General features: G+C 45.3%; 2 protein-coding genes and 1 long non-coding RNA gene across 4 annotated transcripts; 1 reads left to right on the top strand and 2 right to left on the bottom strand.

Moving 5' to 3' along the window:
* Window positions 1–1,646: 1,646 nt before the first annotated feature.
* LOC123404651 lies at window positions 1,647–3,610 on the bottom strand. Its single transcript, XM_045098590.1, has 2 exons — window positions 3,246–3,610; window positions 1,647–2,021 (listed from the first exon to the last, which is right to left on the bottom strand). The coding sequence occupies exons 1-2, from the start codon at window positions 3,471–3,473 to the stop codon at window positions 1,827–1,829; spliced, it is 423 nt and encodes a 140-aa protein (XP_044954525.1). The 5' UTR covers window positions 3,474–3,610; the 3' UTR covers window positions 1,647–1,826.
* An 881-nt stretch (window positions 3,611–4,491) lies between these two features.
* Window positions 4,492–7,839, bottom strand: LOC123405994 (golgin subfamily A member 1). Its single transcript, XM_045099501.1, has 2 exons — window positions 7,577–7,839; window positions 4,492–7,011 (listed from the first exon to the last, which is right to left on the bottom strand). The coding sequence occupies exons 1-2, from the start codon at window positions 7,670–7,672 to the stop codon at window positions 4,783–4,785; spliced, it is 2,325 nt and encodes a 774-aa protein (XP_044955436.1). The 5' UTR covers window positions 7,673–7,839; the 3' UTR covers window positions 4,492–4,782.
* A 931-nt stretch (window positions 7,840–8,770) lies between these two features.
* LOC123405995 lies at window positions 8,771–13,305 on the top strand. 2 transcript variants are annotated; one of them, XR_006611991.1, is made up of 6 exons: window positions 8,771–9,042; window positions 9,659–9,829; window positions 9,955–10,368; window positions 10,690–10,861; window positions 11,463–11,560; window positions 13,073–13,305. It is a non-coding gene; the product is annotated as an uncharacterized LOC123405995 (long non-coding RNA). The 2 variants fall into 2 exon arrangements; XR_006611992.1 differs by having other exon boundaries at window positions 8,771–9,050.
* Window positions 13,306–25,630: the final 12,325 nt, after the last annotated feature.

Genomic DNA, 25,630 nt, shown 5'->3' with positions numbered 1-25,630 from the left:
ATTATTACTTATCTTCTTCAACAGGTACTCCCGCCAGAGACCGTGCCTAAATGGATGTTTACCACCGGTGATTTGCAAATGGTTACCTTACGTCCAATGTGGATGAGTTACCCTGGTAAATATAGAATATCTCAAAGTGAAGAAACCCTGAAAATGAAAGGATGGAGCAAGGCAATGAAAACAACCACGCGACCATTTGGACACGATATCTTGATTGGTGGAGATAGGTTGATCACACCACAAGTTAGAGATAGGTTAATCTCTCTTCTTCAATACGGAGATGTAGAAGTTTACATTTTTATGCTATTTTACCTAGGAGAGAGAGCAATAATTAGTGTTTATAACTTGTGATAACGTGATCACTTGCTAGTATGATAAAAACCAGAATGATGAGGAGTTCACCTTTTTTATGCTATTTTACCTATAATGATGAAGAGTTGATTAAGATGATGATGAGTTGTTATATGACATATACCAGTACAAATTAGATGGATGCAATAGCAACATCGTAATTTCCTCTAATTCAACTTGGTCTCTTGCATCCATCTAATTTGTACTAATGTTGGATGTTGTTCTTCCAGAATTTGTACTGATGTTTTATATCAGTATGTGTAACGCGTTGGTCTACCCACACATTTACGGATAAACCCCCATCCCAAAAAAACATAAACCCTAGGGCTTAGCAGTGCTCATGCGTGGTTGTCTTTTAGTCCCGGTTGGTGTCACCAACCGATACTAAAGGTCTCCATCCCCCAATGCGCGCTAGCTACCACGTGGTGGGACTTTTAGTCCCGAGTCGTATTCAACCGGGACTAAAGCGAGGGGGGCTTTAGTCTCTATTTATTAGTCCCGGTTGGTGAACCGGGACTAAAGCCCGTTTTCAACTAGGACTATAGCTCGTTTCTCTATTAATGGTAGGTGTGTGTTGGTGTTTTATTTCTAGTTTTGCGTTGTCCTGCTTGTTGGACTCAAAGATGAGAGTAGGAGGACTGCAAAATGAGTGAATGCACGACCACCAACTCTATTTTTTATAACTATAAAATACATATATAATTGTGTGTATCAATCGATCATGAGGCCGATAGTTATCCTCCTTTTAGGAAACAACACTATTTTGAATGTTTACGAGCCGAGGAATATTTTAGATGGCGGGTAAAAAAAATCATGTAAAGAGATAAAAAGACTAGAATTCATGGATTGTTTTGGTTCATAAATAATACATGTCCATAATAACCTTGTACACAGTGATATAGAAGGAGAGAGGAGGGGAGGACTCGAAAATTAAGGAGAGAATTCCTTATTTAACACTGACTTAAATTTGTTTGCTCTATTTAACACTGCAAAAGTTTTTCTTCCTTGTGTAACACCAACACTAAAATTTGTTCTCTTTTTAACATTTTGGTCCATTTTTACCATTTACGGTGTTGAATGATACCTGAGAAGACGATTTTACCCCTGATGAAGTTGTGACCAAAATTCATCACATACAAAGTAGTTCAAAATTTGGGCAGAACCTCCCCTATAATTTGATGCATATAAGGATCACACAATTCATATATACTTATATTTCAACAAATAGTATTCAGATTTGCACATAAACATCCAGGCTCACATGCAAATACGCATATATCACATACAATATATCCAGGTTCACATATATGGGTCCAACATCCAAGTTCATATCATATGAGCAACACAAAAAGATTGTCATCATATCCAGGTTCGCGTAGATAGTCCAAGTGACCAAAGCTTCGCATACATGAGTCCACACAATATGACATTAGCAGCAACAGAAGTGACTTTAACCAAAAAAAATGAAATTTTGTTCACAAGCTAAGCCTTCTTTTGCTTCTTGTGCTCATTGCAGGGCTGGTTGGGTTAGTCTTTTTGCTTCTAGTGCCCATTTCAAGGCTGTCAAATGGCACCATAGCACAACTTCCATCGCTTTTAGCAAGCTCCAACTTCCAATGCCACTTCCTAAGATATGCAGTTGCCGCTGGCTTTGTTGTCTCCATTTCAACCTAATTTTTTTCAAATATATATTTTTTCCATGAGTAAGCAGCAGCCCAAAGGTGGTCGTCAAATACTTTTCCGTGATACTTTTTCTTAAAGTTTGACACCAAGTGAAACATGCATTCCCTATGTTCTACCTCTGGGAATACTTCCTTTACCCCTGTCATCACCGCTTGCCCGGAATCAGTGCTTATGGCTAAACCCCTTGGTGGTCCTATGGCTTGCCTAAGCAACTGCATGAACCAGATCCAGTTTTCATTTGTTTCGGAATCAAAAATTCCAACACAAAGTGGATACATCCAATTATGGCCATCTACAGCGGTAGCACTAGTCACCTGCCCCTTGAACCTACGTGTTAAGAATGTGCTATCTACTGCCAAATACGGTATGCAACCAACAAGGAATCCATCTATGCAAGGTTTCAAAGCAAAGAAGAACCTTCTAAATATGATTTTTTTTCTTTTATAGTGTAATGATCAATCTGCACTATGCTACCAGGGCAAGAGATTTCAACTTGTGATTTAAACTTATACAAATGGAGTATGCTCTACATGTGGAGTGTGCTCTACCTCATGCAACTCCTCATCCTCCTCTACTTCACTCTCAGCCTCGCTATCATCCTCAAAAATATAGTCTTTGTCATCTTCTTTATTAGGACAAAGAACCACATCTAAGGGCATAGGTTCATCCACTTCCTACATATTCTCCTCATCAATGCCAACATGCTCATTCTCAGGTCTTGGGTTGCAAAGGTAATTATCATCATCATCTTCTATAGTGTTGTACCGTTACACATCACTTTGCCACTCGGTGATAGGCTCATATGTTTCAGAGGGATCACAATATGAAATAATCATGTGCAACACCTTTGTCTCGCAGTGTTTTTCAAACATAAGCATCAAATCTTGGTCAGATTTTACTTCTGGACAGGTTTTAAGAACATCATCATAATACCGCACATGTGCAACTTCCAAATAACCCGGCGGATACTACTCTACAATTGATTCAACCAAATCCTTATAATTTGTCAAGTCACAATCGATGACCTTCTCAAAACAAAAACATCTTATGTCCTTTCGAGCTTTCCTTTGATTGCCAAACAATTTAATTTTGAGCAAATAACTTGAATTTGGATCCATGCTATGAATTCAAAAGACAAGTTTACATGATAATTACTACTAGATGGACTGTATTGCTACTAACATTACATTGAAATCTCGAAGAAATCTTACCCCTCTGGACATGCCCATGTAGTTGAAGCTGCTGCCGAGCCCTATCCTGAAGCTGCCGCCGAGCCGCTCACCAAGCCACCCCACCCGCTGACGTCGCGCACTGGCCTGACCCCTCCGGCATCGTGCCCTGGCCGGCCCCCTCCATCGTCGCGCAATGGTCGGACCCCTCCGGCATCGCGCCCTGGCCGGCCCCTCTGGCGTCGCGGCCTGGCCGGATCCATCCGACATCGCGCCCTGGTCGCCCCCTCCGGCGTGGATCCATCTCCGGCACCGCCATTGTCCATCTCGCTAGGGTTTGGGTGAACGAGAGAAAGGGCGGGTAGGGTTCTGTCAGGGGAGAGAGGCGTCGCTCGAGGGTTTCTCTCCTTTCTCTTCTTTTTTCCTATGGGCAGGGGCAGTTTCGTCAATGCAAGTTTACTTTAACGGCGTGGGCTATCAGAATGGACAGAAATGTTAGATAAGGCAAAATATTTACACTCGGTGTTAGATAAGGAAGAAATATTTCTTCAGTGTTAAATAGGGAACCAACATTTAAAATAGTGTTATATAAGGATTCTTCTCAAAATTAGAAGAGAGGCCAGGCTACCCAACAACCTTCCGTCACCTCCCCCTTCCCCGGTACCCCGTCCCTATCCTCGAGGCGACTACTAGAGCCTCACCCTTGTCCGGCTCACAATGGATGGTTTCGATCAACCCTGCTATCATTGCCTTTGGCCTCGTCGAGGTGGTGAGGATCAATGGATCATCTTCCAAGTGGACACCAGCCTCTGGTCACTGTCTTCTTGTGTACTTCCATTTTTGAATCACATTTATCGATATCAACAGTCTCCAAAGAGATGACGGCATACATTTTTGTTAACCAGTTATATGCTTGCTAGAAAGATCAAGACCTTGAGTTTCTTCAGCATGAATCTGAACTAAGCCTCAAGTTTCTTAGCTTGTACGCGTTTGATGCTCACGCCTCCTAATAGTGTAATTTTGAATTATGGAATTTTCGAAAGGGAATGGAAACTGGAAGGCAGATTATTTAACTTTTTTGGAGAAAGAAGAGAGAGTACTTGATAGTCATCTACTCCAGTACTTCAGTAGCTCTAGGATTTGAAATTATTTGTAGTTGCAATGGAAGAGTAAAATAATTAGCGACAAACACGCTGCAACATCGTTGCGCTGACTGTTGCTACACATGGCAATATTCACCACAATCCCAATAGTAGTTTTGGCATGGCGAAAACCACACGAATTGCCATACCAGTAACACCCCACGTATATTTAGAGGGAACATAATTGAACAAAGATACAAGGAATAGTTTGGGTACATTACAAAAAGGGGACAAAGGATCAAATGACCAGCTTCTGCTAAATAAGTTACCCTTTTTCAAAATGGCAGTTGTCAAATCAACTAGAGAAGATCTTATCTTTCTGGGCAACGTCACTGTCCATAATGTTGGAAAGATCTATCTGGTATATTACTACTCTGAAGCTATCTTGGAAGATCTACCTTCGATAGAATTGGAAGACTACATGCTTTAGTTTGAAGCTATCGTTCATCAACATCGTTTATTATGTCATCAGTAACAATCTGTTTTGTCAATGAGAAGAGCCTAGTTATTTCTTTTTCAGCTTCAAGAATCACATCCGTCTTCTTGTGTACTTCCATTTTAGAATCACAATTTCTGAGTTTTTGACTCCCTGATGCAGCCAAATCAATACCAGAATCACCTTTGTCGTGTTTGAAGAGATCCTTAGTCATGTCTGCAAGCTTCCTCAATGCAGTCGTAGCAGCAAGTGCTTCCACCTCCGCAGCTCCAATTTGAAGCTCTTGGAGCTCCATCTCTCCTACAACTCCGCCCTCGGTTGTCTCATTGGAGAAACAAGCAAGTTCATTTGTGGCACTGGGATCCAGTAACTCTTCCAACTCATGTAGTTCCCTCTCCTTCACATCCCACTTTTTAAGTACTGCCTTCAGCTCTTGATCTTTGGCATCAAGTGCTTCATGAGCAGCTCTCAAGTCCATGTCCTTATGCCGCAAGCATTCTCTTAACATCTCTATGTCAGCCTCCAGTTGATTATGCTTATGCAAATTGGACTCGAGGGTTGTACCTGCGCTTGCAATTTCATCATCCAGTAATGTATAGATGTCCGTTTCTCCAGTTTTTACGGAACTAGCAAGATCGCCAGTGAGCTCAGCCATCCTTTGAACCACGGATTCAGCTTGCGAGCATCTGAGTCGTATGCTATCCAATTCACTCTCCAGTGTTTCTATATGTTGTTCTTTATCATGCAATTCAGTTCTAGCCTGAACCAGTTGATCCTCCTTGCTATTTAGCAACTGCTGAAGTTTAACAACTTCACTGCTGACTTCAGTTAGTCTGCTCTGTGTAGCAGAAAGCTCTGAATCCTTTTCTTGAACAGCCAATTGAATAGACTCTACCTTTAACTTCATATCTTGGACTTCATATCTGGCTTCTAACAGCTCAAACTCTTTTACTTTAACAAGTTCTTGTGATTTGGTGCACTCATTTTCTTTCTGTACAAGCTCCTTCTGAAGAAAGTCTACTTCTTCAGTTCTATGTTCTAAGCTCTGTCTTTCTTTGGTTAATTCGGCTTCTAGAGACTCGACCTTCTCCATTTCCTGAAGTAAATGTGACTCAAGTTCATGACAACGAGACTGTGCGTAATTGAGCTCCTGTGTCTTCCCTTGAATCTCCAGTCGAGCAGCCTCCAAATCATGGGTGTGAGACATCAGCAATACCCTTTGGTCCTCAAGTTCCTGTACTTGTTCCCGCAGCTGCACCGCTTGATCTTCTATTTGTCTGCGAGAGGAAGCGAAAGCATCTTTTGAAGAGATCAATTCAGAGCGTACAACATCTAGCAGAGACCTCACACGTTTGAAGTCAGTGATAATACCCTTGATATCATCTGTATCATCGGATGCCAGTTGGGCAAGTTCCTTTAACTCTTGCTGTGCTGCTAACCATCCTAAATTCTGCTTCTCAAGTTCCTGTTCAGCAACTTTCAGTTTATCTTCATTAGTTTTCCTCAATTCATCTGATCTGGCGATATCGATTATCTTTCTTTTAATTTCACTCTGCAGCTCCCTAACTGTTGCTTCTTGCTGCACAACAGCTTGATTAGCTGTAAGAAGCAGCTGTTCTTTGGACTTGATCTCTGAACGCATCAGGTCAGCTTCCTCGTTCTTTGTGAACATGTCTTGTTTGAGATTTTCCACTTCAATTACCTTCTGAGAAAGCAAAGCTTGTGAACTGGCAATAGTCCTATCTTGCCCCTCAACCAGAAGCTTCAGATTACTGATCTGCTTCACTCGCAACGCCAGATCTCTACTTGCCCTTTTCAGTGCTTTCTCTATATCTTGTTGCCTTACATAAACTTTGCGGATCGTCTCCTCTCTCTGATCAAGGTCCTGCTTCGTCTTGCTCAACCTTGTCCGATCATCGGAAACCCTCTTCTCTGCGTTGCGAAGATCCCTCTCTTTCTTTCTGAGGATAGACAAGGCACCCTCGAATTCAGATTTCAGGACCTCAATGCTCACGCCCAGTTCACTGTCATTTGAAGCACCAGTGTCTAAACTTTGTGTCTTCGCAAATAGCCGCTCCAGCAATTCTCTAGCTGGCTCAGTCGTTCCATTATCACCATCAGTTATATTTGATCTAATACTTTTTACGACTGATTTGATCAAGCAAGGAGCATATTTCAGATGCTGAGTCTGAAATGCCACCATGAAACTCAGCTTATGTCTGAACATAACCTGAGAGAGTTGCAGGAAACAATGCATAAGTAGCATATTAGGATAAGTGAAGCAGGGCACAAGCTAGTGAAGCTATTATCTTTTTTCGAGAACAATAGTGAAGCTATTATCCGAGGAATATTCTTTCCTCAAACTAAGGACGTAAAAATTGTTTTGTAAATCGAAGAACTGAAAGGGCAGGGCACTGAACTCCAGAAAGAAAAAATCAGGTACAACTCTTCAGACAAATTCACTGCTATTAATATAAGGTGAGGTATCATAACTGATGAAATTTGACCTCAAACCTGCCCCTGCATACATATTTCATCTGCTCGGTACAATTTTTGAGTTTATAGGCAGTTCTCCAATCAAGATTTGTTCAGCCAGGTACAGTTTACAGAATTTATCACAATAGAACCAATTCCAGAAAAGTAAAAAAAGTACCGATACTGGCAGAACATGAATTAGCGACGCCAAATCTCTACTTCAAACACATGTGAACACAAGCAGCCCATGTAACAGTGAGCAGCGTGGTACCAGGAAACAGTGATATGGGAGAAGGAAGAAAAGATCAGCGGGTGCTCACATGAGTGGCGGTACGGCACGACGGGGATGTGCTGCGGTGAGCGGCGGCCAGCGCCGCCGCCGGCGAGGGGGATGGGCAGCCGGTGGAGAGGCGCATGGCCGCGGAACATGGGGAGAGGGAACCACCGCCGCCCGGGCGCGATCGGACGGCTGACAATGCGCCTGTGGGGTGTGGAGCAAGGCGACGAGATACGAGGCAGAGGGAGTCAGGGAGATGAGGTGGTGGAACCAGCCGACCCCAGCCGCGTGTGGACTGCAACGTCGACCACGGGAAAAGCGTGAGAGAGCGCTGTGCCGTTTGCCTTCTACTGCTTTCCTTCTCCGTTCATTAGTCTTGCTTTTTTCCTTTATATTTCAAATAATAAAAACACGAAAGGACAGATCCAAATCATAATTTTAACCGTCTAATCGCTTAATCAAGGGTCTAAATACTCCGTTAACGAAAACGGTTTTCGTTAGCGCTAATCAATACTCACGCTCCACGTCTCACGAATAGACCCCCTCCTCCTGGTCGGCATGCTTGCCGCGACCCCTCCCCCCGTTCGCCTCGACCCCTTCCCCGCCGCTCGTCGCGACTCCTCCCTCGCTCGCCGCGCCTCCTCCCCCCGCTCGCCGCAACTCCTCCCGCCACCGCGCCTCGACCCCTCCCCCGCTCGCCGCGCCTCCTCCCCCCGCCACCGCGCCTCCTCCCGCCGCTCCACCAATGCCACCGCCACCGCCACCGTTGGCCCCGCGCCGCGCCACCGCCGCCCTCCTCTCCCGCCCTGCCACCGCCGCCGTCCTATCCCGCCACCGTCGGCCCCGTGCCGCGCCACCGCCGCCCTGCAACCGTCGCCCTCCTCTCCGCGCTGATCCCGCTCGCCCCGCGCCGTGCCGCTTCCGCTCGCCCCGCGCCCCGCTGCGCTCGTCCCCGCTGCGCTCGCCCCCGCCCCGCGCCGCGCCCCGCTCGGCCGTCGTCGCGCCCTCCTCTCCGCGCCGATCCCGCTCGCCCCACGCCGCAACGCTTCCGCTCGCCCCCGCCCAGCGCCCCGCTCGGCCGCCGCCGCCCTCCTGCCGCTCACCGCTCGCCCCGCTCTGCCATCCACCCCGATGCGCTCGCCATCGCCCTGCGCCGCGCCCCGCTCGCCACCTCCTCCTGGTCGGCCCGCTCGTCGCGCCTCCTCCGCCCGCTCGCCGCGCCTCCTCCCGCCGCTCGCCGCGACCCCTCCCCCCGCTCGCCGCGACCCCTCCCCCCGCTCGTCGCGTCTCTCTTCTCCTGCGACGTCGCCGGATTCAAGATCTCCACCACGATGGGAATCACAAGCCAAGGGAGTGTGTCGAGGGCTCGAGGCTATGGCGATGTTGATTCCCTTCCTATCGTCGTCACCGTGTTTCACCACTTGTGGCAGGAAGCCATGGCGGACGCAGAGAAGCCTCGTGCCGAGGAGGCGGCTCCAGCTGCAACGCCGGACAAGTGATCCCGACGAGGTTCTTCAGTTACACACACACACCTTAGAATTTGTTCTTTTCTATTTTTGCAGATTTTCTATTCAGTGTGGCAGAGAACACCCACAAAATCATCACAAGGATTCATGAACTTACTTTCGAATGGAAGAAATATGATGTTACAAGAAGCTTAAAATACTTATTAAAGTTTACCACACTGAATTTACCTAGATTGTAGTGATTGGTGGCATTGTTGTCTCCTGTGCGGTGCCTTTTCCGAGTAAAACATCAGTAAATGGAAAAGTGTAGATGGCATTTACCTGGATTGCAGTATTGTTCGAAGCCACTGTCAAATTTGGACATTGAGCGCACAACTGGGTATCCAACCATCCATCGAAACAAATGGATTAGTCTGAAACTCTGTTTTCACTTGTCTTCTGTATTGTCGTCAGTACAGTCATGCGTGACGCCTCAGGTAGACAACTCGGGTTGGCAGTACTGGGCCAATGTTGTGAGCTCAAGAATTGAATTGCCGAGGTCTTCCTGAGCGCCATACCATTTTTCTTTTTCCCCTTCGAGCTCTGGTCCATCTATTATGTTTAGTGCAATGGAGTATTGCAATATTTTTATGTGATTTTGACAATGCATGATGCTGCAGGCTTGAACAAGAGTCAGGATTCTACTTCAACACCAAGTACTTTGAGGAGAAGGTCCATGCTGGGGAATGGGATGAGGTGGAAAGGTATCTCTCAGGTTTCACCAAGGTGGACGACAATAGGTATTCAATGAAGATGATCAGGAAGCAGAAGTATTTGGAAGCGCTTGATAGGTAACATTCTTGCGTTTCTTGTGGAATTGTACCCCACACTGAAATGGATCAGGCGTTTCTTGTCCCATGTTTTTGCCATTGGTTGAAACTAAAGTTTACTAATTTGCTGTAATAATTTCCGACAGGCATGATAGAGCAAAGGCCGTTGATATTCTTGTCAAGGATCTTAAAGTCTTCTCGACATTCAGTGAGGAGTTATATAAAGAGATAACACAGCTTCTCACTCTTGAGAATTTCAGATTCTTTTTTCCTACCCCATGTTATCATTATTGTTTGTTTTCTCTTTTTCTTTATGTGGAAGCCATTCTGAAAGTTTCTTGTAATTGATGTTTGCCTCATATGGTCTTGTAATGACGACAAGCGCATCCGCGCCTCTATGCCGTCCATCAAGTTCCTCATGGGAAAGGGTGCCAAGGTCGTCCTGCCAACCATCTGGTGAGCATAGGCTTCCACCATTCAGCCTCCATTGTGGCGCACGATTGTAGCTGGGAGCAACACCATAGGATGGCCCAGCCACGCCTTGATCGTAGACCTCACCGGTAAATTCCTTGCTTGATGTTCTGTCAAAGGAAATTCCAAAGCTTGTGCGTTTTTATTTGATACGCCGTGTGCCGAAAACTGAACTCTAAGTGGCACGACTAGGAATTCTGTTAAGTTCATATGTTGCAATTCTGAAACTGGATTTTGTGTATCTTGTTATTCTAATGTCCGTCAGATCAACTCTGCATGTTTACTTCTCATGTTGAATGTTGTGTGATACTGGGTCTTGTGTACTTTCAATAGCCTTGTAATTTTTGTTAGGATTTGGTGTGTGCATTTTCACACGATTTCTAACAATCCAGTTTATCTTTTCATTGCAGCAGAATAAACAACCAGGCGTAGCTCCATTTCATTCTATAAGCGTCCCAGGATGTGTATGCTAGCCTCCTCCGCTGCATTTGCAGGCCGACGAGTCCAACTCCTCTGCGGTGCAGATCACCCGCCTGCCACGCTGCGCAACTCAGGATGCAGGCGATCCTCCTCCGTGGCAAGGTAGTCTTCACGCTCATCGACATTAGATTAATTCAGATTCTTTTTCGGTGTGTTTGGAGTGGATGGTAAGATGATGTGCTCAAATAGATAATCATAGAAACTGAACTTTTTGGTGTAAACTAATTCGAGAGTACTTGAAATCTGATGGGGAATACTGATGGTACATCATGTTGGACTAATCTTCTTAACTGAGACCAAATTTAAACGCCCTATAGGCCTTAACACTAAGATGACTTGATCCTTTCAGCATCTAACAGTTATTACAAAAACAAAACTGAGAAAACTCCAGTTATGGTGAAGAATGGATGAGTCTACTAAACTCCATCGTTTTGTTGTTTCGGTATTGTCTGCAGATTTGATTCATGGTGAACTCTTTGCCAAACAAGAAGATATGAAAATTAGGAATACGTGTCCCATAAGGTAGCTATATAGTAATTCATGTGTGGTAGTGTGGATTATGGTCACGCTCTATGTTGGACTGTAGACAACTAGGTTAACAAAATTGGATATTCTGCATATTTTCTGAATTTTTAGTAAGGGCTAGATGAATATTGTATGCAATAGTTCTGACTTTGGGCACTGATTAATTCTTCATATGCAGGAACGTGGCGAGATGGTGGGCTCCAAGGCCATGGAGATATTGTTGCCCCTGCAGCTTGAGATGTAATTGGTCCAAATGAATAACCACCATTTCGAAGGGTTAGTAGATGATGCTCAATGCCATAAACCTGCATTGATCTTCACTCATGTCATCTGATAGAAGCCTATTGAATTTCAATTAAATTTTACTGTATGTTGTCGATGATGTAAGTGGAGATAGGAAGGTCCCAAAAAATTAAAAATTGCGGCACAAAGGGGACGGTCACCAATGATTTACATGATGAAATGTTTGTGAAGTATGGAAAATTATGACCTGAGCAAAACTTTTATTTAGATATATTCATATATACTTTGAGTTTTAGAAACGTGCATTGTACGTAAATGGTTAGATCTTATTTTTTTATTATTCAAAATACTTGTACCCACTAGGATTCCTTTTTTTATGTACCTTGAAGGAGTATTATATTACTGTTATTTGTTGTCCACCTTGATCATGCACTGCTATTTTTGCTAGGCAACTCCGCTTAGAATTAGGATCACTTAATAAGGTTATGATATATTTTCCATGTGTGTAGAATTATTAGCATGTGAGACGACATTTACAATTTGATTGTCTGTTTTGTTGACTATGTTGGCAATTCATTTGTATAATAATATGTTCATTACATATCCTGAACAAGGAGTGAGATAATTAGTTCCTGAAGCTTCTCTGTTGGGATGCACATGCCGTAAGAAAAACTGTAGCCGACATCGCCTTTGTCGCTTATGGAGCTCCATACAAGTGCCTATTCCTGAACCTATGTGTTTTTTTATGATTGAATTAGATAAAACAAGTCTTTATATATTTCTTCAGACAAGGGCAAGCATGATGGGACGTCTTATCAATCTCTGTAGGTTTTGTTTTGTGGGGATGCCCCTAAAGTTGTATCCAAGGGTTCACCCCTTTCTTCTGTGTCAAATAAAATTAAACAAATTCCTTTTGGTGAGAAAAATTAGAACAATTAATACCTCCTTTTGAACTTAAGAAGACTCATGTAGTAGATGAGTTGTATACAAATTCTATCATTGTGATGTATAGTGGGTATCTGATTCAGTAACAAATTACGAAAAGGAATATAGTCCATGCTTTATTGTGACACATGGATATCTCACTTGATATCTTGTGCCTGTGCTGCTCCCTGTGATAGAGTCGAATATATAGTCGAATATATGCAAGAATGCCTTTATTTTGTTTCCCAATAAAATGATGAGTTCACACCCTTTATGCATTTCATTCTTGTAGTGAAGGTTCCTATGATCTGTTTCAAATCACACATCCGTCCATTATGATTTTCACTGTTGTAGTTGTTGTAGTGAAGGTACCTATCTTCTGTTTCAAATCACACATCCATAAAATAATTCTTAGGACCAGAATATAATTCTTTTGTAGTGAATATATTCTTGTCATGTCTATTACTGTTGTGACCAGAATCGAGAAAATAATCCTGTATTGCAAACTTCCTTTTCTTCACTTGGCATTGTAAAGACAGCTACTGCATTGGTTAAGTTGGCAGGCTAGACTACCTCAGGTAGTGAAATTTAACTAAATCGCTATTTTGTGCACCGTCACAGGACAAGGAAGGGATTGTTGGTGCTCAGGGACGCCGCTCCCAACACCTTTAGCCTTGGCTCGATGCCTCAGTTCGCACAGTCACGAGGTTTTCCGTATCAGTTTCATTTTGTTCACGGTGTTTTATCAATGATGATGTACTGCTTCAAAATTTGTTCCGATACTCTCCAAATTTATATGACCCAAGAATATGTCCTGGATCAATGTTTTATATTCAGAAGTTCATTCTTGTCAACCGGTTAGTCTGAATTCTTCTAGCCTTCCATCCAATTTCTGTGTAAACCACCAACGTAGGGTCACTCTGCACCAAGAAGATGGTTGTTCTAGCTAAGGAGAATACACCAAGAAAGCAACCGAGCAGAATTCAGCAGCATGCCTACAATGACATCTCAGTTTTGAAAATATAACTTGAGTAACATCATAAATATTGTGTATCTATTTAATTCATATATACCTGGGATCAATTTTTCTATATTGATGTAGTCTCATTTGGTCAACATTTTAGCGGTGTGTTGCACGGGCAATTTTCCTAGTATTCCAAATAGCAAAGGGGCCGTGCGTTGCAACGGGAAAAGAAATACCACATATTTTTAGTTTACAAAAAGCGATCTATAATTTGAGTATTTGTAGCTAAGACCCAAACAAATATGATCTTAGCCTACAAAAACATAGTTCAAGATTTCACGGGTCTTCTATTTTAATATAGCGTGCATGTAGATTTAATATGTACAAAAAACGGTCAAGTGATCTTCAATTTCGTCCCTAATCGTGATTTTGCTGAGATGTTCATCCACAATCCAAATTAGTACCGGTATGAAAGAAAGACGGATAATGCATTATTGATTAAGATTGCATCCTAGATAACATTTTTAAATTTTTAACATGTAAAATAACATCATATTAAGATTCTACATGTTTTTCTAATCAAAATCCATATATAACATGTTTAATTTGAAGTTACGGTTTAGAATATATGAGTATTTAAACAAATATTTAATATGTACTGCGGGGAGGGCGGTGGTGCTCGTGGCGGGGTGGTGGGAGTCCCGTGCTCCGGCCATCTTGGGCATGCGCAGGGCTTCCGGCGGCGCAGATCTGGCGTCTTTCGGGAGCTAGCGCGCGGGGAGTGTGCCCTCCTTGCACGGTGTTGCGGCTTCGGCTGGTGGGGCCCCTGGTGGGGCCCCGAGGCTACGTCTATGCCGGGTGGCGGCCGCGGTGGCGTCGTAGGCAGGATTTGGGGCTGCGCCCCGGCGGCTCCTGCCCAGCGAGTGGAGGTGGGGTGGCGCCCCCTTTCCTATGTCTTCAGGCCTTTCTTTCGCGTTGCGGTGCTGTGTGAGGGTGGTGCCAGATCCGGTTGCTTTGGTCGGGTCCGACTCGTGTACGGTTGCCAGTGATTCGGTTGGTGGTGTTGCGACAATGGTTGGCGGTGGATCTCGCATGATGTCGGTGCAGCGGCTGCTCAGGAGGTGTGCGGACTAGCGGAGGTGCGGTGCGTGGGGGTGTGGTGTTGGGCAATGCTCTGGGCGAAAGCCTGCTAGCCGACGGTGTCAGCGTCCGTGGACGTCCTTTACCTCCTTGAAGGCGCTGTCAAGGAGTCCATCCCCTGCACACACCCTGTTCGAGGTCTTCGGGCGAAAACCTAAAGCCCGGTCGGGCTAGGCGTCGGCATCAGCATCGTCGCTTTCCCCTTTCGGGCGACGTCTTGAAGGCCTTGGGATCCGGTTTGCGCTCTTCATGGGCTAGACGCTCACGGCGCTGCAATCGACTGGTGCCCCGACTGGCAGCGTGGAGGTTTTGGCATCACGAATTGTGTGAAGCCGGTGGTGATGGTGCGACCGATGAGGGGTCGACGGTGGTGTGTGTCGTGCTTGAGTGCTCCTGCTACGGCTCTGCTTGGCGGTACCTGCGGCTACGTTGTTGGCACACTGGTGTCGTGGCGTCGTCTCGCCCTCGCTTTACCGTTCGAATGCAGCCCCGACACAGGTGGTGTCGCGGCGTCGTGCGGTCTTGGTTTGTGAGGTGCCATTGGATTGCGTCGATAATGCACTACTACAACTTGGTTCGCTAGGCGATGCCTTCGATTATGCCGATGGCACACATGTGTCGTGGCGTCGTCTCGGGTTTGCTTGACCTCCGACTGTGCCTCGCAATACAGTCTTGGGTCACGGCGTTTGCAATCTTGGTTGTGTGAGGTGCCGTTGGATTGCGTCGACGGTGTTGTGTCATGGTTTGGTCCGGCTAGCCAATGTTTTTTTCTTCTCATACGGCGCTCTCTGTTGTGTTTTGCTTCCTTGTTCTCCGTGTTAGGTGTGTTGTTGCGTGCATTTTTTTGTTCATCTCTTCTTCCTTGTATCCCCTCTACTTCTAGTTTGCTTGAACCTATCTTGTGAGGCTGCAAAGCCTCATAGGCAAATTTGAAATACAATTCAGGTGGAGGGCCTTGCCCTCCTCCGGTGACCTTCAAAAAAATTATGAGTTTATAACACATGAAAGTTAAGGTACACTTTGTTTGCCTTAATGAGTTTACTTAACACATAAAAATTGTTAGGGACTATTTTGACTTTAAAAAATAGTTTATAACACATGAAAATTATCTTGCAAAGAGAGCCTTAGCTCATGGTTGGGCATGCGGTTGTGCAGCCTAACAACCCGAGTTCAGTTCCTAGAATTGACACGTGATGCACACGGGTTCTTCCTCATTTATTGAGAATCAAGTTTGGTGTGTTTTGAAACTATTCATCAAGAAATATCTTGATACTCATTTAAAAAAAATATGAGGACCATGTTTATCTTGATACTCATACTAACATGGTTGTATGCATCGAGATGCCAGGAAGTGAAATTCTCCCCATTTTAAGACGTATGCACCCGCGTCGCCTCGTGGCGGCTCGGAGGAGAAAACCCTAGCCGCAAACTTCCTCTTCTCGTCCCGCCCCGCTGCCTCAGTGCAGCGTGGGGGCAGAGAGATGCGTTTGGGCCGAGGCGAGGTGTCCCTCCACATGCGCACAACTTGCCTCACCCCTCCATCGCCTACCCTGATTGATGGCGGCGGGGTGGCGGCCGACCGGTGTCAAAGTGGCGGCCATCGCAGTAGACTGGCTCTGCTCTACCTGATATGGGGCAGAGGGTCCTAGATCCGGGGCGGCGGCGGCGCCCATGGGTGTCACTTTCCTTCATGAAGGTGCAACTGAGGGCCCAATCTACCCACCCCGATCTCCTACCGGGTGAAAACCTTCAATCCTCTTCGGATTTGGCGGCAGCGGCGTGTCCGCGTCGTGACTTTCCTGGAGGTGTCGCCAGGGGCATTGGGGATTGGTTGGGAGTGCAGAGGATCTGCAGGTGGAGGGGATGGGACCAGTGGCTGCAGGTGGTGTTCGCGAAGGTGGAGCGGCGTTGCATCTAGCACGCCGACAACGATGGGTCTCAGTGGCATGGAGCTGGGGGGTCTCATTGATGGGTGTGTGTTGATGGACGAGCGCGGGATGGTGGCGTTGTCTGGCGTCATGGTGGCGTCGACGGCAGCTAGGCCAGACAAGGTTGATGCGTCAGTACAGCTGTGAAGATGGACTCGTGGCAGGTGGAGGCGACGGTCTCTGTGTGTGTGCGCCGGACAGGTTTGTACCTCATACTCGACAAGTGGCTTGGTTCAGGCCTTAGGTCTTAGATGTTAGGCTTAGCTGCAAGGTTTGTTTGGTATTAGGCCCGCTATCAGCATCTCTTCATCAACTGGATAGGAGTAGCAATAGATGTTGCCTCGACAGTGGCTTTAGACTTACAATTGTATCTCTTTGTAAGGTCTTTGGCGAATAATTAATAAAGTGGTTGCATGCATTGCCCAGATGCAGAGGCCGGGGGTCTTCCTCCTTTTCTAAAAAAATTGAAAATTATCATGGACTATTTTGACACGGAATGAAAAACTAGGGTAAAAGGTTAACATCCATATGCTATTGGGAATCACTTCTTATTGAAGAATTGCATCCTTGTGATTAAGGTGGTCGACTCCTTTATGTCGGATCATGCAAGCATGACCGATGCAACGCATCAACACTTCATCGGCATTCTAGGCATCATTCTGGAACGTGTTTTCACGCTTAACCTTGGTGAGATCCACACTGGGCCCTTTGACATACCAAGCCTCGGGAGACCATTTACCAAGGAGGAGATCTGGGTCGTTGTCAAGAGTTTGCCATCCGCAAAGGCGTCCGGGCCGAATGGTTTCACTTCTGAGTTCCTTCCAAGTGCTTGGGAGATCATCAAACACAACACTTGTGACGCCGGGAAGCTCTACTCGCTCAACAGTTGTGGCTTACATAAATTAAACTAAGCCTTCATTGTCGGTGCTAAAACTGACGGATCTCGGGTAGGGAGTCCCGAGCTAGTTGAAAGGACGTCGATGTCGCCTAGAGGGGAGGTGAATAGGTGCTTTAAAATAATTACGGTTTAGGCTTGAACAAATGCGAAATAAAACTAACGTTTAATTTGTAAAGTACAAAATATAAAACAACTAGGCTCACCTATGTGCACCAAAAACTTATGCTAAGCAAGATAAACAACTAAGTGATAGCAAGACATACAACAAGAAACAATATGGCTATCACAAAGTACAGTGCATTAGTAAAGGGCTTGGGTAAGAGATAACCGAGGCACACAGAGACGACAATGTATCCCAAAGTTCACACCCTTGTGGATGCTAATCTCCGTTTGGAGCGGTGTGGAGGCACAATGCTCCCCAAGATGCCACTAAGGCCACCGTAATCTCCTCACGCCCTCACACAATGCAAGATGCCATGATTCCACTAAGGGACCCTTGAGGGCGGTCACCGAACTCGTACAAACAAGGTTGGGGCAATCTCCACAACTTAATTGGAGGCTCCCAACAACACCACGAAGATTCACCACAATGGACTGTGGCTTCGTGATGACCTCATATGCTCGGGGCAATCTCCACAACTTAATTGGAGACCCTGACGCTTGCCGAGAGCTTTACACCACAATGATTGAGCTCCGAGACACCACCAAGTTTCTAGGACGCCGAAGCATCCACGAAGAACAAATTCTAGGGGTACCAAGTACCCAAGGGTGATAAGATTCTCAAAATTCACTTCCACGTATCACAGTGGAGAACTCAAACCAATGCAACTAATGCAATGGCAAGAACACACGAAGTAGTCAAGTCCCTCACACTCAAATCCCTCCACAACAACAAAAGCTATGGAGGAATATGAGAGGAAGAACAAGGAGCTCACAAAGAACTCCAAGATCAAGATCCAAGGGGTTCCCCTCACATAGAGGATAAAGTGATTGGTGGAGATGTGGATCTACATCTCCTCTCTCTTTTCCCTAAAGAACTAGCAAGAATCATTGGCGGGATTGAGAGTTAGCAAGCTCAAAGAAGGTCAACAATGAGGGAAGGACATGAGCTCAACGGATAGAAAACCATTGGGGAAGAAGACCCCCTTTTATAGTGGGAGGAAATCTGGCCGTTATTCTGCCCAACGACACAGCTAAGCGGTAGTACCATGCACCTGGGCGGTACTACCGTCCTGCACAAAGCGGTACTTCCGCTTGCAGCGGTACTACCGCCCAGCACACGGCGGTACTTCCGCTCAACATGGACAAAGTGACCAGAGAAGCCAGAGAAAATATATAAGTGGAAGTGTGAGTAGCAGGGGAGGGCGGAAGTACAGCTGGAGCCGTACTGCCGCTCCCCCAGAGCGGTACTTCCACTCGAAAAAGAAAACCTGCCCAGAACTGCCATAACTTTCGCATACGAGCTCCGAATTGAGCAAACTCAAGCTTGTCGGATTCAGGACGACAAGGGCTAACCAACAATAGTTATGAAAATGCCAATGATATAGAGATGTGAAACCTCTATCAATTAAGAACCGGCAAAAACTCCCAACATCGAAAACATCATAGAATATGCATATGAACTACGTTTTTGATGAACTCGAGCTTGTCATGAAAATGACCATAAGCTCTAATACTCTCAAAGAGAACCACCAAACAAGAACCAAGAAAAATGATGCAAGGATGCAAACGAACGATACAATCAAGCTACTCACTTGAGATCCCCCTTGACAGTACGAAAATCTATCCTAAAATAGAAAATCTATCAAGGACAAACCTCACATAATCCACTTGAGCTAGATGATGATGATCTTGACTTCCTCAAGATGGACCACCTTTCTTGATTGTGCTGGCTCGATGAAGACTTGTAAACTGCTCCCCCATACTCCACCATGGGTGAGCCACTCTTCAATATATCTTCACAAGTCCATTACCACCACAATGGACGACAATCTTCAAGCATGATATCTTTGTGATGATCCACTTGAACTTGCACACCGCAATCTTAATGACGATCACCACTTGACGTCATCTTCCATGCGTTGTATGAGATCTTCCTCTTGACGCAAGCCCATGGAAACACACCTAACCCCACATAGAACTCTCACAAAGACCATGTGTTAGTACACAAAAGCGTAATGGACAATGCTTACCATACCATGGGATCACTTGATCCCTCTCGATACATCTTGTGTTGGAAATATGCCTTACATGCAATGATAAAATAGTTATTATTATATTTCCTGTTTCAAGATAATCGTTTATTATCCATGCTATAATTGTATTGGATGAAAGCATATATACATCTGTGGATATATAGACAAAACAATGTCCCTAGCAAGCCTCTAATTGGCTAGCGAGTTGATCAAGGATGGTTAAGGTTTTCTGACCATACGCAAGTGTTGTCACTTGATAACTGGATCACATCACTAGGAGAATCATGTGATGGACTAGACCCAGATAATGAACGTAGCATGTGATCGTGTCATTTTATTGCTATTGTTTTCTGCGTGTCAAGTATTCATTCCTATAACCATGAGATCATATAACTCACTGACACCGGAGGAATACCTTGTGTGTATCAAATGTCACAACGTAACTGGGTGACTATAAAGGTGCTCTACAGGTATCTCCGAAGGTGTCCGTTGAGTTAGTATGGATCAAGACTGGGATTTGTCAGTCCGTGTGATGGAGAGGTATCTCGGGGCCCACTCGGTAATACAACATCACAAACAAGCCTTGCAAGCAATGTGACTCAAGTGTAGGTCACGAGATCTTGTATTACGGAATGAGTAAAGAGACTTGTCGGTAACGAGATTTAAATAGGTATATGGATACCAACGATCGAATCTCGGGCAAGTAACATACCGAAGGACAAAGGGAATGACATACGGGATTATATGAATCCTTGGCACAGAGGTTCAACCGATAAGATCTTCGTAGAATATATAGGATCCAATATGGACATCCAGGTCCCGCTATTGGATATTGACCGAGGAGTGTCTCGGGTCATGTCTACATAGTTCTCGAACACGCAGGGTCTGCACACTTAAGGTTCGATGATGTTTTAGTATAGTTGATTTATATGTGTGGTTACCGAAGGTTGTTCGGAGTTCCGGATGAGATCACGAACATCACAAGCGTTTCTGGAATGGTCCAGAAACGAAGATTGATATATGGGATGGTTTCATTTGGTCACTGGAAAGTTTCGGGCATTACCGGCAGTGTACCAAGAGTGTCGAATGGGTTCCGGATATTCACCGGGAGGGTCCCACCCACCTGAGAGTGAGCCCAGTGACCCTAGGGTGGCACACCAGCCCTTAGTGGTCTGGTGAGGCCAGCCCAATAGGGCCATGGCGCCACAAGTGGAAAAATACCAAAAGAAAAGAAAAATACAAGGAAAGAGGGAGGTGGGAAGGAAGGAGGGGACTCCTTCCCCCAAACCGAATTGGGGTGGGAGTCCACCTCCTCCCACTCGGCCGGCACCCTTGGGGCTACCTTGAGCCCCAAGGCTAGCCCCTGCCCTCCTCCTATATATATCGGTGGTTTAGGGCTTTTTGAGACACAACTTTGCCACGTGCAACACAAACCTATACCACGTAGTTCTTCCTCTAGATCGGATTTTTGCGGAGCTTGGGCGGAGCCCTGCATGAGTAGATCATCACCATCAACGGAGATTCGTCACGCTGCCAAAGAACTCATCTACTTTTCTGTCTCTCTTGCTGGATCAAGAACGCCGAGATCGTCATCGAGCTGTACGTGTGCTGAACGCGGAGGTGTCGTCTGTTCGGCGCTAGATCGGAACGGATCATGGGACGGATCATGGGTTGACAGTGAGTTGAATCACGAAGCTGAACCACTACATCAACCGTGTTTGTTAATGCTTCTCGCTTAGCGATCTACAAGGTTATGTGGATCTAATCTTCTCTCGTAGATGGACATCACCATGATAGGTCTTCGTGTGCGTAGGATTTTTTTTGTTTCCCATGCAACAATGAATTATGAAGAACAATGGTGGGCCCGGATTCCAACAAATGGCTAGAGGCCATGAAGTCCGAGATAGGATCTATGTATGAAAACAAAGTGTGGACTTTGGAAGTGTCACCTGAAGGCCGCAAGGCTATTCAGAACAAATGGATCTTTAAGAAGAAGACAGACATGGACGGTAATGTGGCCGTTTATAAAGCTCGACTTGTGGCAAAGGGTTTTTCACAAGTTCAAGGAGTTGACTACGATGAGACATTCTCACCGGTAGTGATGCTTAAGTCCGTCTGAATCATGTTAGCAATAGCTGCATTTTTTGATTATGAAATCTGGCAGATGGATGTCAAAATGGCGTTCCTTAACGGTTTTCTTAAGGAAGGGTTGTATATGATGCAACCCGAAGGTTTTGTCGATCCAAAGAATGCTAACAAAGTGTGCAAGCTCCAGCTATCCATTTATGGACTGGTTCAAACATCTCAGAGTTGGAATAAGCGCTTTGATGAAGTGATCAAAGCGTTTGTGTTTATACAAGTTGTTGGAGAATCTTGTATTTACAAGAAAGTGAGTGGGAGCTCTGTGGCGTTTCTAATATTATATGTGGATGACATATTGCTGACTGGAAACAATGTGGAGTTTTTAGAGAGCGTAAAGGATTACTTAAACAAGTGTTTCTCTATGAAGGACCTAGGAGAAGCTGTTTACATTCTAGGCATTAAGATCTATAGGGATAGATCGAGACGCCTGATAGGACTTTCACAAAGCACATACCTTGATAAAGTTTTGAAGAAGTTCAAAATGGAACAGTCCAAGAAGGGGTTCTTGCCAGTATTACAAGGTATAAACTTGGGTAAGACTCGGTGTCCAGTAACTGCAGAAGATAGAGAAAAGATGAGTACCATCCCCTATGCTTCAGCCATAGGGTCTATCATGTATGCAATGTTGTGCACTAGACCGGACGTCAGCCTGGCCATAAGTATGGCAGGAAGGTTTCAAAGTAATCCAGGAATGGATCACTGGACGGCGGTCAAGAATATTCTGAAGTACCTGAAAAGTACTAAGAAATGTTTCTCATTTATGGAGGTGACGAAGAGCTTGTCGTAAAGGGTTACGTCGACACAAGCTTTGACACTGATCCGGATGACTCTAAGTCTCAAACCGGATACGTATTTATTCTTAATGGGGGTGCGGTAAGCTAGTGTAGTTCCAAGAAAAGCGTCGTAGCAGATTCTACATGTGAAGCGGAGTACATGGCTGCCTCGGAGGCAGCTAAGGAGGGTGTGTGGATGAATCAGTTCATGATGGATCTTGGAGTTGTGCCGAGCGCACTAAATCCAATAACTCTGTTCAGTGACAACACCGGTGCCATTGCTTTAGCAAAGGAACCAAGGTTTCACAAGAAGACCAGACACATCAAATGACGCTTCAATCTCCTCCGCGACTACGTCGAAGGAGAGAACGTAAATATTTGCAAAGTGCACACGGATCTGAATGTAGCAGATCCGCTGACTAAACCTCTTCCACGGAAAAACATGATCAACACCAGAACTGTATGGGTGTTAGATTCATTACAATGTAAATCGCATAGCGGTGTGAGGACTAGATTATTGACTCTAGTGCAAGTGGGAGACTCTTGGAAATATGCCCTAGAGGCAATGATAAAATAGTTATTATTATATTTCCTGTTTCAAGATAATCGTTTATTATCCATGCTATAATTGTATTGAATGAAAGCATAGATACATGTGTGGATATATAGACAAAACACTGCCCCTAGCAAGCCTCTAGTTGGCTAGCCAATTGATCAAGGATGGTTAAGCTTTTCTTACCATACGCAAGTGTTGTTACTTGATAACTGGATCACATCATTAGGAGAATCATGTGATGGACTAGACCCAAACAATGAACATAGCATGTGATCGTGTCATTTTATTGCTATTGTTTTCTGCGTGTCAAGTATTCATTCCTATGACCATGAGATCATATAACTCACTAACACCGGAGGAATACCTTGTGTGTATCAAACATCACAACGTAACTGGGTGACTATAAAGGTGCTCTACAGGTATCTCTGAAGGTGTCCGTTGAGTTTGTATGGATCAAGGCTGGGATTTGTCACTCCGTGTGACGAAGAGGTATCTCGGGGCCCACTTGGTAATACAACATCACAAACAAGCCTTGCAAGCAATGTGACTCAAGTGTAGGTCACGGGATCTTGTATTACGAAACGAGTAAAGAGACTTGCCGGTAACGAGATTGTAATAGGTATACGGATACCGACGATCGAATCTCGGACAAGTAACAGACCAAAGGACAAAGGGAATGACATACGGAATTATATGGATCCTTGGCACAGAGGTTCGACCAATAAGATCTTCATAGAATATGTAGGATCAAATATGGACATCCAGGTCTCGCTATTGGATATTGATCGAGGAGTGTCTCGGGTCATGTATGCATAGTTCTCGAACCCGCAGGGTCTGCACACTTAAGGTTCGATGATGTTTTAGTATAGTTGAGTTATATGTGTGGTTACTGAAGGTTGTTCGGAGTTCCGGATGAGATCACGGACGTCACAAGGGTTTTCGGAATGTTCCGGAAACGAAGATTGATATATAGGATGGTTTCATTTGGTCAACGAAAAGTTTCGGGCATTACCGGCAGTGTACCGGGAGTGACAAATGGGTTCCGGGTATTCACCGAGAGGGGCTCACCCAGCTGAGAGTGAGCCCAGTGACCCTAGGGTGGCGCACCAGCCCTTAGTGGGCTGGTGAGGCCAGCCCAATAGGGCCATGGCGCCACAAGTTGAAAAATACCAAAAGAAAAGAAAAAAACAAGGAAAGAGGGAGGTGGGAAGGAAGGAGGGGACTCCTTCCCCCAAACCGAATTGGGGTGGGAGTCCACCTCCTCCTACTCGGCCGGCGCTCTTGGGGCTCCCTTGAGCCCCAAGGCTAGCCCCTCCCCTCCTCCTATATATATGGGTGGTTTAGGGATTTTTGAGACACAACTTTGCCACGTGCAACTCAAACCTATACCACGTAGTTCTTCCTCTAGATCGGATTTCTGCGGAGCTCGGGCGGAGCCCTGCAGGAGTAGATCATCACCACCACCGGAGCGTCGTCACACTGCCGGAGAACTCATTTACTTCTCCGTCTCTCTTGTTGGATCAAGAACGCCGATATCGTCATCGAGCTGTACGTGTGCTGAACGCGGAGGTGCCGTCCGTCCGGCGCTAGATCGGAACGGATCATGGGACGACGGTGATTTGAATCACGAAGGTGTACCACTACATCAACCGTGTTTCTTAACGCTTCCCGCTTAGCGATCTACAAGGGTATGTGGATCTAATCTCCTCTCGTAGATGGACATCACCATGATAGGTCTTCTTGTGTGTAGGATTTTTTTTGTTTCCCATGCAACGTTCTCCAACATCTTGTATGCTTTGTGTGTTGATCAACTTGATTTACTCTTTGTATTAGTCTTGGTCAACCTTGTGTCTTTATGGACATTCTTTGGATAATACCTTGAATACCACCTTGGTCATCATATAAACTCCTTGAAAGCAACAGATGGACTTCAAGAAGTGCCTATGGACAAATCCTTCAAATGTAACTTAAGGCAACCATTAATCCATAGGGATTGTCATCAATTACCAAAACTACATATGGAGAAATATGCTCTAACATTAGTGATCTAGGAACAATGTTGAACATTATACAAGGGGGGGAAGTTTTATCCGGGTTAGGGCCCTCTCAAAGAGGTAAAAACCCTACGACATCCTTTGATTGTATTAATTGGATGGGGTAAAAAGTACAGGATGATCTACCTCGGGATCGGATGTCTGTGTTCTAAACCCTAAGGATAGTATTCGTGTCTCTAAAGACTGAACCCATCTGCTTGTATGTGCATCGGGGGTACCTAGGTTGCACGTATGGTCGGTTGACACCTAGCGATAAACTTGTAGACTACTGAAACACTCCTTGAGGTGCATGCCAAGTCGTTGGAAGGTTCCACCTTGCACATGCCATGGGTTATAGGTTTGGTAGTCCTTCCTTCAGTGGTCGGCGGGCCATGGCCTGGCCCATGGATGACAGGTCGTCAGAGTTGACACCCAGTAGTCCATGATAGCATCACTCATCATCTTGCTCCCCAAGAAAATGGATGTGGAGCCACATTTTGACTATAGCCCAATCGCCCCGATCCACCTCCTCGCAAATCTGTTCGCGAAA

Source organism: Hordeum vulgare, chromosome 6H, assembly GCF_904849725.1.
Source record: "Hordeum vulgare subsp. vulgare chromosome 6H, MorexV3_pseudomolecules_assembly, whole genome shotgun sequence".
NCBI lineage: Eukaryota > Viridiplantae > Streptophyta > Magnoliopsida > Poales > Poaceae > Hordeum > Hordeum vulgare.
The sequence above is the reverse complement of the archived record's forward strand: the minus strand, read 5'-3'. Positions and strand labels throughout refer to the sequence as shown.

Excerpts from the sequence above, each read along its gene's own strand:
- LOC123405994 (XM_045099501.1), bottom strand. The coding sequence starts at position 7,672 with ATGCGCCTCTCCACCGGCTGCCCATCCCCCTCGCCGGCGGCGGCGCTG. Across the intron at positions 7,012-7,576 it reads CGTGCCGTACCGCCACTCAT|GTTATGTTCAGACATAAGCT; the intron begins GTGAGCACCCGC and ends CAACTCTCTCAG.
- LOC123404651 (XM_045098590.1), bottom strand. The coding sequence starts at position 3,473 with ATGTCGGATGGATCCGGCCAGGCCGCGACGCCAGAGGGGCCGGCCAGG. Across the intron at positions 2,022-3,245 it reads ACATGGGCATGTCCAGAGGG|GTTGAAATGGAGACAACAAA; the intron begins GTAAGATTTCTT and ends GAAAAAAATTAG.